Source organism: Schistocerca americana, chromosome 1 (assembly GCF_021461395.2).
Source record: "Schistocerca americana isolate TAMUIC-IGC-003095 chromosome 1, iqSchAmer2.1, whole genome shotgun sequence".
NCBI classification, from domain to species: Eukaryota; Metazoa; Arthropoda; class Insecta; order Orthoptera; family Acrididae; genus Schistocerca; species Schistocerca americana.
The window spans coordinates 515830297-515856096 of NC_060119.1; the positions used below are offsets into that span (position 1 = coordinate 515830297).

General features: G+C 40.0%; 1 protein-coding gene across 1 annotated transcript in view; it reads left to right on the plus strand.

Annotated features, from left to right (window-relative positions):
- The window catches only part of LOC124605167 (protein BANP-like), a 194381-nt gene extending 169979 nt beyond the window's left edge, over positions 1 to 24402 (plus strand). The window contains exon 8 of the mRNA XM_047136663.1: positions 23718 to 24402. Coding sequence (XP_046992619.1) covers positions 23718 to 23975 — 258 coding nt within the window. The 3' untranslated portion in view covers positions 23976 to 24402. The remainder of the gene's footprint in view (positions 1 to 23717) is intronic.
- The last annotated feature ends 1398 nt before the right edge of the window (positions 24403 to 25800 follow it).

The window sequence follows — 25800 nt, forward strand, 5'->3', positions numbered from 1 at the left end:
GCGCGCCACCGCGCCACAGCATGCTGCGTCATTTGCTCTGCAGCTGTTGACGCATGAGGATGATTTGCTTTTGTGTCTCACTGGGTGTTGGCTTGCAACGTTCACTTGTGTTAACGTACCAGTGCAATGCCTGTGTGACTTTCGTAAAATGAAGAACAACTCTCTTCATTCACAGTATTGATTTTATTTCAAAGTACGATACATTTTGACTCCTGGACTTTGTTTTGACTCGTGTTTACAAAATGTGGTGTAGAATGAAAAGTGTACATATGTACATAAATATGTCTAGTCATACTGTGCTTCAAAACCATGTATCCACAACTGGAAATAGACCAGAATTAACCTAAATCTGGAATAAAAAACTTATGTAGACTGTCAGAGCACCTGAAGATGAGTCCACAGGGCTTGAAATGCATCATGTGTTGAAGTAAAATCACTATAGTGACCGAAGGTGATTATTCTTTATTTTATGAACTACTGCTTATCTGCTACTTATAGGATTATACTTGCTTGATTACAATATTATTTTTCAAAGAAAATATTTACCTATGTCTGTAAACAAAAATCCTCGGGACTGGTAGGTCCCTGTCATCCTGGATTCTGGATGACTTACCTTTCCTTTTTGATCTTCCCCAACCTATCCTTCTTACCTATCCAAGGAAGGGACTAATAGCTGTGAAAACTAGATTAGTTTCATGTACTTCCATGTGTGTGTGTGTGTGTGTGTGTGTGTGTGTGTGTGTGTGTGTGTGTCAGCAGTATGAAAAATATCATTTTCTGAAGATGATTTATGACCAGTAGTTCATCATTGGAGGCAACACACACTGATTTGTACTGAGACAGGTAGAGCTGTGGTTCATATACTTCTTTATGGTGTATAATGGGCATTGTGTGTGTGTGTGTGTAATCCTGTTTTGCCCCCTCTGCTAAGAGTATAGAAAGTGCTTTTGGTTTTGTAAATAGTAGTCAGTCTTTCTGTAAGAAATGTGTGAATTGTTAGACGTACATGCGAATGTGTTAAATCTCGCAGACTATCTTAGCTGTGGCCATAGTGTTACACTTGGAACACTATATAAGGGAAAAGTTTATCATCAAGTAGCTACCAAAATTTGCTGCATTTTCAGTGTGACAATCTTTTTTATAATCTGACCTGGTTGGGATCCTACACATGCAATCAGTAATCAAGAATGTGTCCCTCTAATGTTCTGTGCATCCTCTCATTTATAGATGAGCTACACTTCCCTAATATTCTCCCAATAAGCTAAAGTTGACCATTTGCTTTCCCTAGAACCAACTTTACATGCTTGTTCCATTTCATATTGCTTTGCAGTGTTACACCTAGATACATTTTTCAACATACACTCCCGGAAATGGAAAAAAGAACACATTGACACCGGTGTGTCAGACCCACCATACTTGCTCCGGACACTGCGAGAGGGCTGTACAAGCAATGATCACACGCACGGCACAGCGGACACACCAGGAACCGCGGTGTTGGCCCTCGAATGGCGCTAGCTGCGCAGCATTTGTGCACCGCCGCCGTCAGTGTCAGCCAGTTTGCCGTGGCATACGGAGCTCCATTGCAGTCTTTAACACTGGTAGCATGCCGCGACAGCGTGGACGTGAACCGTATGTGCAGTTGACGGACTTTGAGCGAGGGCGTATAGTGGGCATGCGGGAGGCCGGGTGGACGTACCGCCGAATTGCTCAACACGTGGGGCGTGAGGTCTCCACAGTACATCGATGTTGTCGCCAGTGGTCGGCGGAAGGTGCACGTGCCCGTCGACCTGGGACCGGACCGCAGCGACGCACGGATGCACGCCAAGACCATAGGATCCTACGCAGTGCCATAGGGGACCGCACCGCCACTTCCCAGCAAATTAGGGACACTGTTGCTCCTGGGGTATCGGCGAGGACCATTCGCAACCGTCTCCATGAAGCTGGGCTACGGTCCCGCACACCGTTAGGCCGTCTTCCGCTCACGCCCCAACATCGTGCAGGCCGCCTCCAGTGGTGTCGCGACAGGCGTGAATGGAGGGACGAATGGAGACGTGTCGTCTTCAGCGATGAGAGTCGCTTCTGCCTTGGTGCCAATGATGGTCGTATGCGTATTTGGCGCCATGCAGGTGAGCGCCACAATCAGGACTGCATACGACCGAGGCACACAGGGCCAACACCCGGCATCATGGTGTGGGGAGCGATCTCCTACACTGGCCGTACACCACTGGTGATCGTCGAGGGGACACTGAATAGTGCACGGTACATCCAAACCGTCATCGAACCCATCGTTCTACCATTCCTAGACCGGCAAGGGAACTTGCTGTTCCAACAGGACAATGCACGTCCGCATGTATCCCGTGCCACCCAACGTGCTCTAGAAGGTGTAAGTCAACTACCCTGGCCAGCAAGATCTCCGGATCTGTCCCCCATTGAGCATGTTTGGGACTGGATGAAGCGTCGTCTCACGCGGTCTGCACGTCCAGCACGAACGCTGGTCCAACTGAGGCGCCAGGTGGAAATGGCATGGCAAGCCGTTCCACAGGACTACATCCAGCATCTCTACGATCGTCTCCATGGGAGAATGGCAGCCTGAATTGCTGCGAAAGGTGGATATACACTGTACTAGTGCCGACATTGTGCATGCTCTGTTGCCTGTGTCTATGCGCCTGTGGTTCTGTCAGTGTGATCATGTGATGTATCTGACCCCAGGAATGTGTCAATAAAGTTTCCCCTTCCTGGGACAATGAATTCACGGTGTTCTTATTTCAATTTCCAGGAGTGTATTTAGACCAAGCTGCCATCTATCTTGTATCCTCCTACAATCATGTAACGGTGACCCTTCCCTGTACGCCACAATGTCAGCAGAAAACAGTTGCAAATTGCGGCTCACTCTGTCCTTCACATCATTTGTATATAGAGATAATAAGAGCAGTCTTGTCACACTACCCTGGAGCACTCCTGATGATACCCTTGCCTATGATGAGGATAACATCCTGTGTTCTATTACTTAAGAATTCTTAGAGACATTCACATATCAGGGAATCTAATCTATATTTGGATCTTCATTAACATTCTGCAGTGGGGCTCTTCATCAAACACTTTCCTGGGATTTAAGTATACCATATATTTTGGTTGATAAGATGATAGTTGAAGCATAAAACAAGGCACCCAAAATTGGGGTCATCTTATATGACAGATATAAAACATAGATTGAAAATTATATAAATTAGAACCATTATGAAATAAATCAATTACCAATGCATTTAAAACATTGCAAAATCCTTACAAGAATCATCTAAGGTAAGCAGCTCCTCAAGTACACCATCACATTTGTTGTTGAGAAGCTCATCATATGGGTCCCATTCTGCACTTTGTGAATAGATTTCCACTTTGTCGTCGGTATCCCATAACAAATCATCCTATGTGCCATCGATAGCATTGGAAATCCCATACTTCTTAAAGGATTTTATCTCTGTTTTCACTTTCACTTTTCCCGTGATTTGATCACGAAATCACAAAAAACATCAAGTGATGCAGTCTGATAGCTCCACATTCCGTCTACAAATTTTTACCACTCCTCATCCAAGTGTTCCATTGGTCACACATGTGGTCTTTGAATGGTTTATTCAGAGAGACATCTAAAGGTTGTAGCACTGAAGTCAAACCAGCTGGTATAACAGTAATCTTAGTATTGCTTCATACTATGTGATTTCGGTATTTTTCAGTTATGTGACTGCAAAGCATATCCCACACCAACGAACTTGATTGATTTCATAGAGAACCTGGTCGCCTCACCACACATTTTCCATCCACAAGTCTTGTCCATCCATCTCTCTTCGTGAAAATGTACAAAAACAGGTGGTAAAAATTTTATTTGAGGAATGATGTTCCACTTGAAAATGGCCATAGGTTGTAACTTTGTTCTATCTGCCATGCATGACCTATACTTTTGACTTGAAGAGTTTTTATGCCTTTCGTTTCCACAGTTCCATTGTTCATCATTTCGAAGTTCATCACTGTTTTATCTGTATTTCCAATGTAGGATAGTGGAAAGTTGTATCTTTGGCTCATATGAATAACAAACTAGTGAAAACTTGTAATTTTATGGTAAAGATCTTTCAGTAATTTCCGTGCAATTTTTGTTTTCTGCCATATTACCGCATTTTTTCTGTTCATCAAATGATTACACCAACCTACTGTTGCTTTAAATACTGTGCCATGCTCTGGACTGGCTTGTGCCCACTTCAGTGCATAAGCCTCACTCATATTTCTTGTAACAACATAACAATTCTGCCTCTGTTCTTGTACCCATTATGCGATGCAATTTTCTTAATCTGGCCAGTAAGCTGCTATTCCTATCCTCATAGAACACTTTCTCATTGGCATTTCTTTAATAGCATCTTCATTCTTTCGCCAATTCTTATCGTATTCTTTGTTATATTGAAAGCTCCTGCTGTAGCACAGTTCTTTGGCCTATTTTATGACCTTTAAATTCAACCTTGCTTTGTATTTCCTTCTGTTTGTTGGTTCCATCATTAGTCACACACTTAACAAATTTTACACTGATTATACTTACGGAACAAACTGTTTGAACACACAACAGAAGCTACAATAACACTCGTTAGCTGTACATATGAGTTTGTTACTCGGCACATGCTTCTACAGGCAAAACTGTAACAATGCTGGAGGAGGATTTGCTTTATGATGTGTTCAACTGTACCAATTGTTTAGTAGTACAGAGTGAGTAAGTGTGCAAAACTGAATAGCCAATACAATGCTTTCATATATACTCAGGGTCATTACTTGAATCAGTGCACATATTATTATCCAGATGATCACCATTCTAAACTATATTTACAGGCTGTTGATAGTTGGGGATTGTCTTATGGGGCAAGCTTACAGTAAAATCATAGATCTTTGATGAAAATTTATACTTTGTCTTATCTGTAGTTCATCTTATCTGCTGAAGCACATAGTGTGTAATCTTCCTGTTGCCCTCCATCCCTGGTTCACAGGATATCATGTGGGAATAGGGCAAGCTGAGTTTCACATGGATGATGCTTTTTAATGAGACAGAAGCTTTTCCACCTCAAGCATATGTATTATATTCTCTGCTTTGGTCATCATCAGTTATGTTGCTGCCCAAATGGTGAAACTCGTCTACTGCTTTTAGCGTCTCATTTCCTAATTAAACTCCCTTTGCTTTGCATGGTTTACTTAGAGTACTTTCATTACCCTTGTTTTACTTTTGTTGGTGCTCATCTTATATCCTCCTTTCAAGACATACAGCAAGAGCAAGTGTCTTCCCTAAAGAAACTTGGACTGAAACATTTTTGAAGTGGCTTCAAAGGATGGAAAAATTTACAGGAGTTCATGGAGAGTACTTCAAAAAGTTGTAACAGATATCTATTGTAAATAATTTTTCTGGGTTTCTGCTAAAAACATTTTGCATAATCCTCCTCTAGCTCATCAATATGTTCTGCTTACCTTTCAACTTTACATTCTTTGGCCAATACTGATTTGCCTTTTGAACTCCTGATATTCCCACAGCTGCTTCTTTTTTCTCAAAGATCTCTATGGGGAAAAAAAGACAAGCATTCCACTTGGGACCTTTGCAAGGTACCTTAACTTCTTTGTTTTAGTTATAAATATTTGCAATGTATTATTGTTTTTCTGACATGTTCTACATCCTGGAGGACCTCCTCACTGCGGATCAATTGGAATGAAAGCAAATCTAATCTAATCTATATATTCATAATTTGTCTTTCACCTAGTTACGCAAGCATCTATAGTCTTATAGTATTCGTCCTGTAGCTATTTCTACTTAGCCATTTTGCACAGTCTGTCAATCTCAATTTCTAAACATCTGTATTCCCTTTTGCTTCCCTCATTTCTTGCATTTGTTAATTTCCCCTTTCATCAGCTTAATATATCAGGTATTATCTAAATATTTCTACATGGCATTGACTTTATGTCTATTTGATGCTCCGCTGCCGTCATTATTTCATCTCTCAAAGATACTTGTTTGTCTTCTGTGGTATTTCGTTCTCCTGTTTCTGTCAGGCATTGCCTGCATTCACTTTGAAGTTCTCAGCCACCTCTGGTTCTTTGAACTTGCCCTGGTCCCATCTCCTTAATTTCCTAACTTTTTTCAATTTCTTCAGTTTTAATCTACAGTTCATAATCAATTAATTGTGTGTCCCTGGAAATGTCTTGCAGTTTACAGTTTTGTTCCAAAATCTGTGTCTTATCCTTATATCATCAATTTGAAACTTTTCAGTGTCTCCAGGTCATTTCCACACACAACTCTCTTTCATGATTTTCAAGCTGTTTGCAATGAAAAGATTATATTCTGCACAAAATTCTTACAGGTGGTTTCACTTTCATTCTTTTTCACCAGTCCATGTTCTATTATTTTTCCTTCTCTTCCTTTTCCTACTACCTACTATTGAATCCTAGTTTCTCATCACAATTAAATTTTCAGCTCCCTTAACTGTGTGGATAATTTCTTTTCACACATCACAGGCCTATGTTTTTTCATTCTCTTCATCATCTGCAGGGCTAGTGGTCTCAAAAATTTAAGCTGTTGTGGTCGGCGTTAGCATCTTGTCCACCTTGGCAATGATAATCTCTTCACTATATTGTTCATTTCGGAAAGAACAAGTAATAAAATGTTTACAATTTAACAAGATATTAGATCAATGTCTACCCACCATTAACCTTGAAAGACAAGCATGTTCATCATGCTGTATGCTATTGCAAGATGACTGCAAAACTGTGTTCATGCATTCTCCTTGAAATTTAAAATGCTATAGACAAGACTCAACCAGGCACTACTGAATCATCACCTATGATCAATCTAATTACCCTTTACCAGTGACTCTTTTCACCAATTTTATTAACATTGACTGGAAAGTGTGATGGAAGAGTTTTTTTTCTTTTAATTTGTTAGTACCAGATAACATTGCATTTGTTGACTGGTCCCAACAGATTCCATGATCCATGGAGAGTTGTCATGACAAATGTCTTTAATTTCTTCCATCTCTCTCTCTCTCTCTCTCTCTCTCTCTCTCTCTCTCTCTCTCTCACACGCACACACACACACACACACACACACACACACACACACACACACACACACAGAGAGAGAGATATATATAAAACAATTTGGAACTTCGCAGAGGGAATCATGATTTCTCAATCAGTGTTTATAGACAAATTGTCCATTGCCTATTAACATAATTCATTGTCTTGAAGGTAACATTTAGCTGCATGAAAATCATTACAGTCCTTATGTATCTTGACATGTAGCTCATGATTACTTGAGTCATGTGCATATCAGGTGTCTTGACTACTTGTTTTGTGTAGGTAATGCATGTATTGTGTAGTGCATGTTAGTGTTGAGGTGGTTGAAGGTGATAATTATAATGAGAGAAAGATTACATTATAAAAATTTTGCCTGCATCTCTTGAACAGCACCAATGAGGTCATCCACATTAATGTCTCCATCAGAGGGAACGGTTCATTCGTCAGTCCTCTGTTGGTTGGCTTTATCGTTTTCCTCATTATTGATGCATGCCAGCACATACAGGAACATTGTTGCACATCTACCAACACTCTTCTGCAATGTGCACAGTGAAAGAGGAGGTTATTGTTCTGTTAAACAATGGTTTTACCCGTCAAGGTCATTATTTTCTGCCAGTTTCTGGTGACTAGTAGCACTTTTAAGAGATGCAGTAACATGATGTCAAACAAATGGTATGTGTCGTTAACACTTAATGATAAGATTAATTTAATCGAGATAAGTGAGAAAGACAGACTCTGTGCGCGAAATTATGTTGTGTTTCAAATGCGGTAGAACACAAATTTATGAGACTTTAAGAAAGAAGGGTAAGATTTGGGATGAATGGAATGGATGAAAGCGAATGGACCGATATAAAGAAAGGCTAAGAAGACCGGAAATGAAGAAATTAGCGAAATAGTGTGAGAAAGGTTTGTAAGTGCACAACTTACCTTTATCTGGACTCATGTTGCAGAGTGAGGCTCTGAAAGTTGCTAAAGAGCTTGGAATTACAGAGTTTAAGGCATCCACAGGATAACTGGATAGTTTCAAAGCTAGGCACAACAGTGTATGGAATGAAGTGTGTCGGGAAGCTAAGGATGTGTAGGAAAGTGTTGCAACAGAATGGAAGACAATACTGTCCAACTTAATTGTGAATTCGGTGCCAATGAAATGGGACTGTTCTATCACACACTGCCTTCAAAATCGTGAGCAATTTGAGGTGAAAAGTGCACTGGCAGAAAAATGTCCAAGGAAAGACTCATTGTACTGCGGTGCGGAAACATGTTAGGTGGAATGAAAAAGCCACTGGTGATTGGAAAGGCGGAAAAACATAGACGTCAGTAAGCTTCCAGTCACATGGCAAAGCAATAAAAAGGTGTGGATGGTGAGTGGTCTTATGGAAGAATGACTGAGCTCTTTCAATGCCAAAATGAACAAAAGGAAATTGCCAAGTTCTCCTATTCCTAGGCAATGCAACCTACCACCCGAAGGTAACATTATCAAACATGAAATTGGCTTGGTTCCCTCCAGGTTCAACCAGCCTTACACAACCCATGGACCAGGGGGTTATTTACACATTCAAATGTCATTATAGATGATTACTGATGCAATTTCTTATTCTTAGTGTTCAAGAAGCCAAAGATGTGTTTGCTGTTGCATGGTCAGTTGCTGTCCTGGATGCAGTAAATTGGGTTGGCATGGTTGGACTGGCATGGCAGTAAAGGAAATAAAACCCAAAATTGTCACTAAGTGCTTCAACAAAGCAGGGTTTGGGAGTCGAGAACAAGACGCTTTTATGGCCATCGAAGTTCAAGAAAATGCAACAGCAATTGCTTAAGTAATGTAAAAGTGAAACATTTCATGTAGTGCAGATGATCTCATTCGAAGTGATGATTTTATGTCAACCCACTCCACTTTCACTTCAGCAACTTAATAGAAATCTGCAACACAGAGGATGATGAAGAAAAAACAAGGGAAGAAGAAAAGGAGGAAAATGATGTCCTTAGAAAAATTAATAAGTCTGAAGAAACCATTGCATGCGTAAACAATATTATGCAATTTGCAGCACACACAAATTCTCCCAACTTGTTGGAACTATTGTATGGTGCAAAAAAAATTGCCTTAAAAAAATTGAACAGGGAATTAAAACAAGTTTCCCTCCTTGATATGTGTCAAAAGAAGTGAAATGTAAAGCAAATAAACATGGGAGTGAAGGTACATAAATACAGTATATGAGTAATTAAAAATTTTTACTGTATGTTTGTGCATGATACCTGACAAGTTTTACATAGCCCAGTGAGTTTTGTGTAATCCGGAAACTTGTCCAATTTGGAAAATTATTTTAGTCCCAGGTGATTCCGTTTTGAGCAAGTTTTACTGTATTTATATACATACAAATTTGAGACTGCACAGTCATTGTTCATAGTGAAGAAAAGCAAATGTTCAAAAGACGTAAAGAATGAACTAAAACGTCACTGACAAACTTCCAGAGTTGTTAGTATGGACCAAGGCAAGAAGAAAGTTTGTAATAAACATGGTCTCTAAAAGGCATACCTTTAAGAGCTATGAGCACTTGTTCAGCAGAAGAGACTTGCTTTGCCTTCGTGAAGATGAAGAATTGCTCATAGATCTTAAGCTCTTTGGAGTTCATGTTTACTGGACTTTTTTTATTGTTTTGGTCCATACGACCACCTCTAAAAGTATGGAAAGCAGAGAGCTTTCAGTAGAAGATATTTGCCTCACAGTAGCAAAGATGAACAAGTGCTCATAGGTCTTCAGGTATTTATTTTAGGGCTCATGTTTACTAGGCATTTTTTCCTTGTTTTGTTCTATATCACCATCTCTAAAAGTTTGTCGGAGTTCTGGTCTGCCTTGTATATTGTTCTGTGCTTTTATGTGAAATAAAAGTAAATCCTTCAAAGATTCAGGATGTAAAAGTATCTACTTGAAAAACATCAAACAATGGGAAGTTCAATCTATTCTTTTCATAATATTGTTATTTGAAAAACATTATAAAGATAACTTTCTAAAACATACGATAAAATTATACCAAACCAAATATACTTGCAGGTGCAGAAAATTGTGATTGACTGCAGGTAAACCCTGCTGATGACTTTGAAACTGTTGACATGGTTTTGTGGCTCATTAAATTATAAATGTTTGTATAGTGTATAAAATGTTCACCTTCTCAAATTTCAGTTTATTAATACAGTGTTAGTTACTTCTTGATTGAAGCTGAAAATTTTCTTTATTGCCTACACTTGTAATGAAAATACTGTGTCCACAATGCATTAAACAGTCTACAATTTCCATCACAAATACAGCCAACTCCACATATTAGGTTCAAACATGACCAAATCCATATTTCAATAGCAATTTTCTACTGTACCGTAGAGAATGACATTGGAATTGTTACACAAATATGATTCTGAATTAGCTACTGATCTTTAGAAAATAGTTCAACATAGTATTTGTGTCGAATATATGTAAGGCAGATTTTCCCCTCTCCTAAACAACCAACACAATGGAGTTGGTCTTGTTTGTAATTAAGCTAGTAATAAATATTTCATTCTAAGGACTGACCCTGCATTTTTAACCTTCCCCAACCTTTCCTGGTCTCCTTTCCAAGAAAAGAATTAATAGTTCTAAAAGCTAAGATAGAGTTTAGTGCGTTTATAGCAGTATTAAATATTTCACCGGTTAGTTCAGCAAAACCAGCTGGATGACTATGCAAGTGAGCATTCACAATGCTCTTTATAAAAAGTTAGGAAGATGAAACAAAAATTCACATCTGTGCCATCGCCTGATATTAAGCAAATTATGGACCAACCTCATATTTGTAGAAAAGATGCACTCTTGCAGATACACCATACTTGATAATCATATGCCACAAACATCACCCACTGGTTGGTCCTCTCAGTGAACTAGGATTTTGTCTGTCTGGAGGACTGTCCAATCCAAAGGCAGATTAAGGACTTCATTTTGCCTCTGTGGCTGAAAAGAGTTATGCCATAGCTTCGCAGTTGACTATGCCAACCACAGCTTGTCATCCATTCCCAGCCACCCCTCCTCCCAGTGATGCATGGTCTTTCGCCTCAATAGTGAGGTCTCACAGCAGAATATACTCTCCTGGACAGATGCAGCCAAAGAAGAGAATCATGAATGAGTTAGAATTTTTGTGTGTTACATGTACGATCTCATAAAGTAACTGGATAGATAAAAAAAATCCACTCACTAAATGGACACACACACACATACAAGGTTTAACTTATGCAAGCTTTTGGAACCAGTGGCTCCTTCTTCTGGCTGAAGAGTTCAAGGGGAAGGAAGAGAGGTGAACGAAAAGGACTGGAGAGGTTTAGGAAAAGGGGTACAGTTTGGAAAAGTCACATGGATGGTATGTGAAGGAAAGACTGATTGTTGGGGATTACACCGGATGAGATTTGTAAACCTGAGAGCTGAAAGGTGGAAGACAGGGTAATTGTAAGACAGAGATTACTGCTGAAACATCATGCACTAGTTAATAATGTGAAAAGCCAAGTGCATTGTAAGTAACAGATGTGGGAGGGGGGACGGCAGAAATAAACAGGTCAGAAAATTAAAGATGTTGAAAACTAAAATGGAATGAAGTAAGGAGCAATTACTGTGAAACAATGCTGAGATGGAAGGAATTAATGTAAATTAAGGCCGGGTGGGTGGCGAGAACCAATGACATGTTGTAGCACTAGTTCCCACCTGCAGAGTTCTTTGAAACTGGCATCTGAGGGAAGAATCCAGATGGTGCGTGTGGTAAAACAGGCACTGAGGTCATGACTGTCATATTGTACAGCATGCTTCGCAACAGGATATTGTGTGTTGTCTGTCTACACCCTCTGCATACACCCATTCATCCTGACTGATAACTGGGTGATAGTCATGCCAATGTAAAAGGCTGAATAGTGTATACGTATATGTTTTGCCAGTCACAGGGCTGGTATAGGTGGCGGTAGGAGGGCGTATAGGGCAAGTCTTGCAATGGGGACATTCACAGGATCAAAAGCCAGAGGGTCAGGAGATGGGTGCGGAAAGATCATAGGGTCTGACAAGGATACTACAGAGTTTGGGAGTGAAACAAAAATCTGTTCTAGATATGGTGGGCAAAATCTAAGACGGAATGGATTTCATTTCAAGGCATGAATTTAGGAAGTTGTGGCCTTGTCATAGTAGCTGATTAATACATTCCAGACCAGGATAATATTGAGTGGCAAGTGGTGTGCTCCAAAATTCTTTTGTAGAGGAATCAGCAGTAACAGGATTGGATGTGATGGCTTGGGAAATCTACTTCTGCACTAGGCAGGTTGGGTAATTATGACCAGTGACACGGAAAGGATGGCAACAGTTAAAATGTAAGTACTGTTGTTTGTTAGTAGGTTTAATGTGGTCAAAAGTGTGTAGCTGATCTTCAGTCAGGATGAGATCAACATCAAAGAAAGTGGCATGGGATTCAGAACAGGACCATGTGAAATTTAATTGGGAGAAGGTATTAAGAGAATCCAGAAATTTTAACAGGTCAGCCTCGCCATTAATCCATATGCCAAAGATGTCATCAATGTATCTAAACCAAACCAGGGTGTGAAGGCTTATGGATCCCGGGAAAGCCCCTACAAGCAACCCCTGAAAAGGTCAGCATAGGAAGGAGCCATCCTAGTTCCCATGGCCGTACCCCTGACCTGTTTGTGTGTCTACCCCTCAAAGGTGAAGTAATTGTTGGTAAGTATAAAGTTGATTAAGATGAGCAAGAAGGATGTCATAGGTTTGGAATCAGGTGGTTGCTGACTGAGGAAATGTTCAGCAGCAGACAGACCATGTATGTGTGGGATGTTGATATAGAGGGAGATGGCATCAGCGGTGACAAGCAAGGTATATGGTGGGAGTGGGATGGGCACGGATTTCAAATGATCAAGGAAATGGTTGGTATCTTTAATACAAGAGAAGAGTGTTTGTATAATTGGTTGCAGGCATTGCGTGTTGATCACACAAGGCAGATATACATTCGGTGAGTGAGTGCTTTGAAGCGAGCAGTTAGAGGACAGCCAGGATGATTGAGTTTGTGGCTCTTAGGAAGAAGGTAAAACATCATGCTGCTTTGATGAAGGACCTACTTTCCTTTACACATAATGTCAACTGGAAATATCACTTTCCTACCCAATCTTAAAACCTTTCCAACAGCAAACCTGACATTGAACCCTACCTTGAACAGTTCTGACCATGATCCCAACTTGATCCACTGCCACTACCTCAAAATCATCCCTTACAAGTCCTGCAAGAATTCCTCACAGCCAGTATTGCTTCACTACCCTTCCTCAGATCCTTACAAACTGATGATTCCATTATGATCCTCCCAGTGGGAAAAGGATCTATCAGTGTGGTATCTGATTAACAGGAGTAGGTTCTTGCTCAACAGGAGTATGTTAGTGAAGATCCACAAGCCCAATAATCCTGGCCATCCTACAATTGCTGGCTTCAAAGTACTCACCTGCAATCCATAGTGCAAAGACTTCCCTCCTATATTAAATATACCAAACATTTCCTAGGTCATCTGAACTACGTGCCCGTCCCACTCCCACCACACACATTGCTTGTCACTGTTGATGCCACCTCCCTCTACACCAACATTCCGCACACACATTGTCTGTCTGCTGCTGAATGTTTCCTCAGTCAGCACCTCCCTGATTCCAAACCTATGACATCCTTACTGCTCACCAAAATAAACTTTATACTTACCAACAGTTACTTCACCTTTGAGGGGCAGACATACAAAGAGATCAAGAGTACGGCCCTGGGAACCAGGTTGGCTCCTTCCTACGCCAACGTTTTCGTGGGTTGTTTGTAGCAGCTTTCCTGGGATCCATAACCCTTCAGCCCCTGTTTTGATTTAGATACAGTGATGATATCTTTGCCATTTGCACTTATGGCTAGGCTGGCCTGTTCAGATTTCTAGAATCTCTGAATACCTTCTCCCAATTAAATGTCACATGGTCCTCTTCTGAATCCCGTGCCACTTTCCTTGATGTTGATCTCATCCTCACTTCTGTCCACATTAAACTTGCTAACAAAACACAGTACTTACATTTTCACAGTTGCCATCCTTTCCATGTCAAATGTTCCCTCTCATGCAGCCTTGGAATTTGAGGCAAACATGTTTGTTCATGTGAAGAATCTTTACAGCAATACACCAACATTCTCACCTCAGCCATCACTGGTCGTAATTACCCCACCAACCTAGTTCATCACATCCAATCCTGGTACGGTGATCCCTCCGAATAACAACTTCAGAGGACACCACTTGCCACTCAGTATTATCCTGGTCTTGAATGTATTAATCAGGTACTTCGACAAGGCCATGACTTCCTGAAATGATGCCTTGAAATGAGATCCATTCTGTCTGATGATTTGCCCACCACATCTAAAATAGCTTTCTGTGCCATCCGAATCTCCGTGATATCCTTGTCAGACCCTATGCTCCTTCCCCACCCATCTCCATACGCTACTGCTCCTACCCCTGTGACCACCTCTGCTGCAAGACTTACCCTAAGCACCCTCCTACCACCAACTATATCAGCCCTGTAACTGGCAAAACATATACTATCAAAGGAAGAGTCGCCTGTGAAATGAAACATGTCATAAACCAGCTCTTTGTATGAGGGAGGGATCGTAAAATGTCTAGCCTAACAAGTAAAGAATGATAGAAATTTCATAATACCAATTTATTTTTCAATATGACACCTGTGTACACTAATACACTTCCAGCCACACTCAGATAACTTCTGCAAACCTTTCAAATAAAAGGTCTTTGATTTCGAGTGCAACCAAGTGTTCACAGCCCCAGTCACTGCAAATCGTCATCCTTTGTGATCTTTTTTTAGGTTTGGGAAAAGAAGAAAGTCTGATGGAGCCAAATCCGGAGAATATGGCAGATGACGTAACAGTTCGAACCCGAAGTCACGCAGAATTTCAAGTGTTGTGAAGGCTTTGTGTGCCGGGGCATTGTCCTGATGCAAAAGAACTCCGTGCACCAATTTTCTATGGCTTATTTTCTTTCTCTCTTCTCGCAAACAGTGCGGGAGGGTGCAATAGTATGGTACATTTGCAAGTAATCCACCATAATTACCCTTCTGCATCCCAGAAGACCAATGCCGTCACCTTACCGGCTGATTTTTGCACCCAGAATTTTTTTTGGGTAGGGGATGAAGGATGTTCTCATTGTTGTGACTGTCATTTTGTCTCAGGATCAAAGTGGTGAACCTATGTTTCGTCCATTATCGCATGCCTTGCAGGAAAGTCATCTTCATCCACTTCAAATTGGCGCATGATTCTTCACAACACTGCGCATGCTCCCGTCACTGATCTGCATTCAAGTCTTTCAGGACCCAACCGAGATGAAACTTTCTGCATTTCCAAAAGATATACAAGAATATCATGAGCATGCCCATGGGAAATTCCAAATGTGGTTTCAATGTACTGCAATGTCGTTCGACAATCCTGCAAAATCGTGTCATGAATTGCAGTTACTTTCTGATCAGGGGCAATGGTGACACACCTTCCATTCGTTGGCGCATCTTCCATACTCATTCTTCCACATTTGTAGTTGGACAGCCAGTTTTTTTCACTGTTGCATAAGACAGAGCACTGTATTCTGCATGTCCTCTGCAATTTCGTTGGGTGTCATTCGCTTCAAATGAAGATATTCAATCACAGCACTTTTCTTTATTCTTTCGATATTTGCCATTTTGCTTATACTGAGGTATATAACGCATCCTAGTGGCAAAACTAACAAAACTGGAACCACGAAATTTACCACATAGGGTCACCATAAAAGTAGATGGTGGTGTTTATGTGAGACATTATGGTAACTATCTCGGGGTGGAAACTTTTCAGCCCCCCCTCGTAAACACTGTTAGGCATTTTACGTCGGCATGAATAGACACCAGAAGGTTTCATATTAGTTATATAACGGTTAAACAGAGATTTAGGAACCAGATTTTAAGTTGTAAGACATTTCCGGGGGAAGATGTTGACTCTGACCACAATTTATTGATTATGAACTGCAGACTAAAACTGAAGAAAGTGCAAAAAGGTAGGAATTTGACCTTGACCTGGGACCTGAATAAACTGAAAGAACCAGAGGTTGTAGAGAGTTTCAGAGGGAGCATTAGGGAACAATTGACAAGAACAGGGGAAAGGAATACAGAAGAAGAAGAAGAAGAAGAAGAATGGATAGCTCTGAGAGATGAAATAGTGAAGGCAGCAGAGGATCAAGTATGTAAAAGACAAGGACCAGTAGAAATCCTTGGATAACACAGAGATGTCGAATTTAATTGATGAGAGGAGAAAATATAAAAATGCAACAAATGAAACAGCGAGGGGGAATGCAAACGTCTCAAAAATGAGATTGACAGGAAAAGCAAAATGGCTAAGTAAGAATGGCCAGAGGACAAATGTAGGGATGTAAAGCATATATCACTAGGGGTAAGATAAATACTGCATCCAGGAAAAGAAAACCACCTGTATGAATATCAAGAGCTCAAATGGAAAACCAGTCCTAAGCAAGGAAGGGAAAAAGGTGGAAGGAATACATAGGGGGTGTCTATAAGGGAGAAATACTAGAGGGCAATATTATGGAAATGGATGGGGATGTAGAGACAGACGAAAAGGGAGATTTGATACTGCGCAAATATTTTGATAAATCACTGAAAGACTTAAATCGAAGCAAGGCCCCAGGAGTAGACAACATTCCATTAGAACAGGGCTTAACAACTGGCCGGTTTTGAGGGTTTTGAGCGCAAGTACTCGCGTCTGCTCAGGCACGTGCTCGCGAGCAGGTTTAAGGTCGCGGAGTAGGGAGGGAGGGGAAATGCGCGCGCACGTTTGAATAGGGCCGCAGCGTGCCTATTGAATTCACGCCGACTGTGTAACGTTTAAAGTACTACTATCAGCTCTAACAGTCACTTCGCTGGTTAAGAATCATGTCAAGTCGCCGTTGTGTAACCCCAACCATGCTTTCGCAGTTCAACCCCCATTGGGAGGAATTGTATCTGTTTACAGAAAAAGATGGTGTTGCAAAATGTTTAGTATGTCACAAAACGCTGAATTCTTTTAGGAAATTTAATTTGCAGCGACATTATATGTCGTACCACGCGAAAGACTACGGAAGTGGAAAATGTGATGGACCAGATCGTGCACAGGAAGTTATTAAACTTAAAAGAAAGCTATCCGAAGAAGATCTGGACGACGAAGAAAAATCAACTGAGGCACCTCTCAGAGTGAGTTACAAAATTGCTTTGCTTTTAGCAAAATCCCTGCACCCCTTCACTATGGCGATTTAATAAAAGTATGTTTGGTAGTTGCAGCGGAACATTTGAGTCCATCTCAAGTTGAACAGTTTCGGATTGTGCCATTATCTAACATGACCACTATGCGTCGCATACAGGACATGGCAGACGACGTCCAGAGCCAGCTTGCAAATATCTGTAAAGATTTTATGGCGTATTGTCTAGCTCTGGACGAAAGTGTTGATATCACTGGAACAGCGCAGCTTGCCATATTTATTAGAGGTGTTAATAGAGATCTTCAGGTGAGGGAGGAGCTCCTTGATGTAGTAGCCGTGAAGAACACTACAACCGGAGGTGATATTTTGAGTGGTGTTGAAGAAAGTGTTGAATATATAGAATTATCGTGGAATTCTTTAGTTTCAGTGTCTACAGACGGTGCACCAGCGATGACAGGGAAAAAGTCAGGTTTCGTTGCGCTGTTGAAGGAGAGAATGCAAAAACTGACCATGCCGAATGAAATGAGGGGCGTTCACTTAGTGATCCACCAGGAAAACTTATGTGCAAAGAGTATCACTCTAAAAAATATGATGAGTGTTGTTGTTCGTACAACCAATTATATAAGGAAGCATGGGCTACAACACAGGCAATTTAAAAGATTTCTTGAGCGTGAAAGCCAGTATGGTAGCCTGTCTTATTACAGCGAGGTCCGCTGGTTTAGTCGTGGCGAATTATTAAATCGATTTTTTTGCCTATCAGATGGGATAAATATGTTCATGGAAATAAATAACATGTGTGTTCCTGAATTGAAAGAGCCTTCATGGAAATGTGATCTCGCGTTCTTAGCAGATTTAACTAGCCATCTGAATGCTTTGAACATTTCACTACAAGGTAAAGATCTGCTAATTACTCATTTCATAGATCGAACACGAGCTTTTAAAATGGAATTGACGCTTTGGGTGAGTCAACAGGAAATCTAGCTCATTTTCCTAAAGTATCATCCGTGCAAGATGTTCACAAAGACTGTGAACGTTATTCACATAGTTTAGTTGCCCTTAAGGAAGAATTTGATCATCGCTTTCAAGATCTGACAGCACTAGACAGTGATTTTGATCCGTTCTCCATATTCAGCTAATACTGAAGAGATTCGTCCTGAGCTGCAACTAGAAATTATTGACCTCCAGTGTGACAGAGAATACAGAGACAAATTTCAGAACAAGAAAAACATTTTGGAATTCTACAGACACTTCCCTCATGATAGATTTCCTCATTTGCACAAATTGGCAGCTACAATAATATAAATGCTGGGTTCCATGTCTGTTTGTGAACAACTGTTCTGTGCAATGAAATGTAACAAGACGTGTCTGAGAAATGCATTGTCTGATCGAAATTTAAACTGCACGCTGCGCCTACAATGCACAAGAACAATTACTCCGAACATAGACGCAATTGTGAAGAGCAAAAAGTACAAGATAACCGAGAATCCCACACTTCAGTGACATCTTTTATTGTGTAACAGTTCACAAATTAATATGAATGTAGAGGCATACACAAAGCTAATAAAATTATGTGGCACGTGTACATTCTCCTTTATTTGTTTCATTTGTCGCAGTAATAATTCGTGAGTCATATCCCTGCAGGTGGCCGCAGATTTACATTGACTGGCGGCAGCTGTTGTGTGCCCCACGTGACTCTCCCCACTCTCCGCTTTGCTCCGTGCTTGCGCCTTGCTGCTCATAGCTTGCTCCGCGAGCACGTATGTTGTGAAACCCTGCATTAGAACTACTGATACCCTTGGGAGCAAGATATATGAGACATGCAAAATACCCTCAGACTTCAAGAAGAATATAAGAAATCTAATTCCAAAGAAAGTAGGTGCTGAAAGGTGTGAAAATTAGCGAACTATCAGTTTTAATAAGTCACAGCTGCAAAAGACTAACACAAAGCCTTTACAGATGAATGGAAAAACTGGTAGAAGCTGACCTCAGGGAAGATCATTTTGGATTCTGGAGAAACATAGGCGCACCCAAGGCAATACTGCCCCTACAACTTCTCATAGAATATAAGTTAAGGAAAGGCAAACCTCCATTTATTGCATTTGTAGACTTGGAGAAAGCTTTTGACAATGTTGACTGGAATACTCTCTTTCAAATTCCAAAGGCGACGGGTAAAATTCAGGGAGTGAAAGGCTATTTGTGCAGAAACCAGATGGCAGTTATATGAGTTGAGGGGTGCGAAAGGGAAGCAGTGGTTGAGAAGAGAATGAGACAGGGTGGTAGCCTATCCCCAATGTTATACAATCTGTTTATTGAGCAAGCAGTAAAGGAAACAAAAGGAAAATTTGGGGTAGGAATTAAAATCCAGGGAGAAGAAATAAAAACTTTGAGGTTTGCTGATGGCATTGTAATTCTGTCACAGACAGCAATGGACTTGGAAGAGCAATTGAACGGAATGGACAGTATCTTGAAAGGAAGATATAAGATTAAAATCAACAAAAGTAAAACAAGGATAATGGAATATAGTCAAATTAAATTAGGTGATGCTGAGGGAATTGATTAGGAAATGAGACACTTAAAGTAGTGAATGATTTTTGCTATTTGGGTAGCAAAATTACTTATGATGGTTGAAATAGGGAGGTTATAAAATGTAGACTGTCAATGGCAAGAAAAGCATTTCTGAATAAGAGAAATCTGTTAACGTCGAGTATAGATTTAAGTGGCAGGAAGTCCTTTCTGGAAGTATTTTTATGGAGTGTAGCCATGTATGGAAGTGAAACATGGATGATAAACAGTTTAGACAAGAAGAGAATAGAAGCTTTTAAAATGTGGTGCTAAAGAAGAATGCTGAAGATTAAATGGGTAGATCACGTAACTAATGAGGTGGTACTGAATAGAATTGAGGATAAGAGAAATTTGTGGTACAACCTGACTAAAGGAAGGGATCAATTGGTAGGATACATTCTGAGGCATCAAGGAGTCACCAATTTAATACTGGAGGGAAATGGGGAGGGAGGGTGGGGGTGGGGGGGGGGGGGGGGGTAAAAATGATAGAGGGAGACCAAGAGATGAATATAGTAAGTACATTCAGAGCAGAGGGATGAAGGTCGTAGTAGTTACTTGGAGACGAAGAGGCTTGTTGCACAGGGTAGACTGACTTGGAGAGTTACATCAAACCAGTCTTTGAACTGAAGACCGCAGCAACAACAGCTATTTTAATTAGATGTAATTATTAGAATAAATATATTATAATTATCGACAAGTAAATGTAGAAACATACAAGAGTTTTCTTGAAAATGTATGCCTGTCGTGATGGGTAATATCCCTTTATACAAATGCAATCTGGTAAGGTCCCGAGAACTACTTTACAGGCACCAATGGCCTTTGAAGTCTGGCCCCTTCAACCCTCACAAACCAACCTACCAACCAACTACTTTGCACTTCGAGCTGCAGACAGAGAGGGCAGTCCCATTTGGCAGTTAACTGTGTAGCGGTGAGATGTTACTAACGTAGCAAGAACAAATAGTGTAGGTGTGAAGTTTTTGAATATCACAGAATTTACTCTTGTACTACAAAAATTACGGTTTAAGCGAGAGTCGAACCATTGCCTCATACATGTTCGTTTTATGAAGCTCAAGTGCTAACTGCTAGACCACCATTAACTCTAACATCCCTCATCCATGCACGGGTACATAAGTTACATAATAGATTCGTAAAACTTGCAATTTTCTCGGAATTCCCAGAGTAGTGCACCTTTTATTGCTTGCACATTACGTTGCTTTAATTGTGTGCTAAACGTGTACAAAGTCTGAGGTAAATCCGTGATCCCACTGTCCTGGCCTCCCCTTGTCAGGTAGCTTAAAGTACACTTTGGGAGTCAATAAAGGGAGAAGTTTTTTCGTATGATCTGTTGGCCTCAAGATCAGGCATCACAGAGTGTCATAGGGAGTGAATTCATTTGGCAATCAGGTAATGAAATTACATTCAGAAAAACTACAGAACTGTGAATGTTGTCTGCATATTTAGATCCTTTAGTTAAAAAAAGGCATATATTGCTCTGCTTTCAGATGGTGTAGAGTAATATTGTGAAAACATATTTTTTTGGTGGTGGTGAGGGGTACTTTACCTTTTGTGATTTACTAGTTTTAAAATCATTCTGAGCATCTTCAGCATGCAGAATGGTGTTGACTTGATGATCCATTCCAAATGCCACTAGGTATTGTGGTTCCCAAGTGGCTTTGTAATATTTGAGCATTTTGTGAATGCCGTTTCCATCAGTTGGCACTCAACCATACTAAATACTAGTGATCGTGGATCAGTCAATAATCGATACACTCAAAGTTCCAAATGGAGTTGTCACCAAGGCAGCCCCCTCACCTCTTAGTAGAGGTTGGGTATGTGACAGATCCCACAGGTACACTAATCTCTTTATGGTGGGAAGTGTTATTAATTTTCAGACAAGTAAGCCTTGCAGATCTATATACTGCGCACCCATGCTCCAACCCTGACCACCCAAAAGCCTTGTATAACTTGAGTACACTATCTGCTCATCAAATCTGAGGCTATGATATTTTTAGATGTGTTATGCCTTAAGGAACTTCGTTTTTAAGTCCATTTGGTGTGGTAACCAGATCAGTTCCTTATATATCGATTTCATTATTTTTTTATATCATTTATCTCTTATCATGTCCTCTTGTGTTTTAGTGGACCTGACACATTCCCCAAACAATTTTGCTGTTTGGAGTCTGGTGGGTTGTTGGGAGATGAACATTTCTATGAGTATTGTTTTATTTATTAAATTATATGTTGCCTTTTCACAAACTGAAACATGTCTTAACCAGCTGTTCCCATTGTGTAAAAGTTGCTTTCAGATTTCTTTCTGTAACATTATTAAGGGCTACCTTACAGAGCACTCATCAGTAGGATAGTAGGATGTTGATAGCTACTAATGGTACAGCCTTCCTTCAAAGAATTGGTTGGGCAAGAATTTGAAGAATTCATCTCAGTAGCACAAGTAACATATCTGAGGCAAATATAACACAATGTGTGAGATAGGTTTACCTTAACAGCAATACACCCCATCAGCATAAGAGACTTGTACCATCATCAGAATCTCTGTGAAACCTAGATACCTGATTTCCATGACACACAGTGTTTCACCATCATGCCAACTTGTACTTGCCAAAATATGTCCAGAGTTTACAGTATAGAATATTAGCAAAATCCTGGGGTTGTTGATTGAAATGTCAACTCTCGTGTTAGCATGGTGCTTCTAGGATTTGGGGAGGTATGCTGGTCCCAGATCAAATCTGCTTGGTGGTTTAATGATGAAGGCTGGTGTGCTGGCCAGTCTGAGTGTGGTTTTTCACATCCAGCTAGGTAAATACTGGAATGTTTCCCATTTCCCATCTCAATTACTTGATTTGCAAATGCTGTGAACACATTCTCACACTTTCAAATGGAATAACACTAGAGACAGATACATGGGATACACTAATTCCGTCCTGGAGGAAGGGTGGTGGTGGAAGATTGCAACAATAAGGGCATCCTGCCTCTCTCTATGAGTAACATTGCTAAGTTCAGATTAAAATGCTTGTCCCTGTGAAGACAGGTGATAAGGCCAGGAAAAAGAAGAAGAAGAAGAGTGGTTTTAAGTGTTGGCCCATTAACTTTGTGGCATTCCACACTCACCTTCTGGATACTTTTGCTACACTGCCTGCACGTAGTTCTGTGTGGGCACTGGTGTACAGTTTTACAATTGCTGTCGTGTTCCTCTTTTGAGGTTAAGTCCTCTTCAGTGAGGCTTTTTTCCACAATAGTTTCAGAGGCAGTGTGTGGAGCTAGTAGTGGGGACCTATAGACTGACTAGCGACAGACTGACCACCAATAGACAAATATTTTGTTATATTCATGAATTATTTAGTTTCTATGTATCATTCAGGATGAATTGGTTCCCACAGAAAATGAAAGTATGTGAAGCTTGGCAGCCTTGACCCGCCTAATCTCAGTAACACAAGGTGTTCCAAACCCATATCCAGCCATGACTGCCATGTGTCCTAATATGTTTGATATTTGGAATGACCCAGGGGCCACATGTAGCATTACCAAATATTTTGGGCACTGCAAGCATAAACATCCACATTTTGCAGTGACGTCGTGAGATGTTACCAGCGCATTATACTAGAAATACAAGTAATTTATTTCGTGGGCTCTTCGTCCACAAACCACCGATTTCATTGCACTGTCAACTATTCTAAAAATATGTATGTGAGTGTAGAATTCAATGAAACAACAATGTCTCTTGTAATTCATCAAATGTTTCTCTGTTGTGATGCCTCTTTTCCCTTCCAGGTTCTTCATGAAAGTTCTCATATTCTTGAAACTGAAGAATCAGATGTACCCACTGATGATAGTCCACCATTGACTATAGTAACATCTAGTGGCAATGTCACTCTTGATGTTGCAGAAATTGCAAGAAATAACCCAAATTTTCTTGAAGCGCAAGATATATCAATGGGAGCAGCACAATTATTGCAAGCTGAAAGTGAAGAAGAAAACTCCGAAAACATAGTTAAAAAGAGTGGTTCGTGTTATATAGTCCCTGAGTAGAGCAGAAAGGAACATCACCTATGGACATTAAATGAAAATAGAGGGGAAGTCTCCTTAAACATTCAGTTTATCTAATGGGAAGAGTTTCTGTTGTTTCATTCATTGCAGGCAAAGAAAACAGCTGGGTTTTTTTTTTTTTTTCCTAATTATGACTGACAGATACTACATTTTTCTTAACAGCCATTGACACACTGTTTAACAAACATTGATCTGTTCCGTGCAAAAACTATATTTAAGTAAGAAATACAAGTGGCAACCATCAGTGTGGAGTATTATTTACAATAATGAAATGAACACAAAAGGGAGAAAACGTATACTAGTTCGTCAAACCTCTCAAGTGTGAAACTGTATTTTTATAATGTACATTTGAATTATATGTAGGTATTCCATGTTTACACTTTGATTTATAATAAATGTTTGCAATGTTTCATTCTCTTTATGACCCACACCTGTTGTTACGTTAAGGAATTGGTTATTGTTGCTTTGACAGTTTTTATTAATTGATTGAATAAATATGTGTAATTGTAGCGATTTACTTGCACTTCGAAATTTTTGTGGATTTTCTATTTGCTGTCTCAGTGAAGCTAAAATTCAACAATATTTATGCCATCAAAAAGAAAAGATTGTTAGTGATATTCACATCCTTGGAAATAAACTTCAATTCTGCCTTTAGTTTCAATGTGTATTTGATATTGAGACAAAGAGGCTTTGGTGTTACAAGCCATTTAGGCTTCAATTTTTTAAATTGTTTCTTTGTTCCTGATTTGATTTTGTGTGCATGTATAGTATTTATTCTACTGATCTATTGTAGTACACATAATATGCAATATTAATTTTATTTCCAGCTTTCACATCACAATGTTCATTAAGTTACTTTCTGCACTCAAGAAAACTTGGTGTTTATTTTAATATCAGTTTTGTTGATTTATTGTTTTCTGCAGATGAAAAGGTTGATTTTTTTATAATTTTATTCATGTCAGTTGTTCAGCAAGGTGCTAATCTAATAATAATCTAATAATTCACATTCGTAGCACAAGAGCTTGCTCTTTTACCAAAGAGCCACAGAAAGCAACTTACAGGCTTCATTTATCTAGGTAATTAACTAGTTTTATAAGCATCTGAGAATTGACAAATACTGCTAAGGGTGGTGCTGCATTATCAAGTTAAGTAAGACAAATATCTCCAGTCTCATGCTTGGATGAATGGAGTAGTGAAGAATCATCTGTTGAAGTGAACAGCTCAAAATGTTAGACCAAATTACATATTGATAACCACTATGACAGAGAGATTCAGATTTCAGTGTCTGGTTTGCACAGTATCTGTCATTTGATTGAGATTCCAGGGTAGTTCATATCAGATCCATATTTCTCCAAATTTCTTTGCAAAAAAGTGCAGGTGTGCCACAAAAACATTTCCAGTACTGTTCAGTCCATGCACCAATGAAATACTGTTAGGATCATTCTTAAAATTCGTAAAAGTTTTGCTCTTTAGCGTTTAATTTTTCTTTTCTGCATTTGACAAATTATAGTATTACACCAAACATGTAAATTTTGTCCTTTTTTATCTGTTACGCTATATAAAAACAAACTCAGTCCGAACAGGCCATGAAGGGCCAATGATACTTACTGTCCACCATGTCATCCTCAGCTCTAAGTTGTAACCTGATGCGCATACGTAGGGGCATGTGATCAGCACACCACTCTTCCAGCTGTTATCAGTTTTCGTGACTGGTGCCTCTACTTCTTGATCAAGTAGCTCCTCAATTGGCCTCACAAGGGATGAGTACACCTTGCTTGCCAGCAGCACTCAGCAGACCCGGACGGTG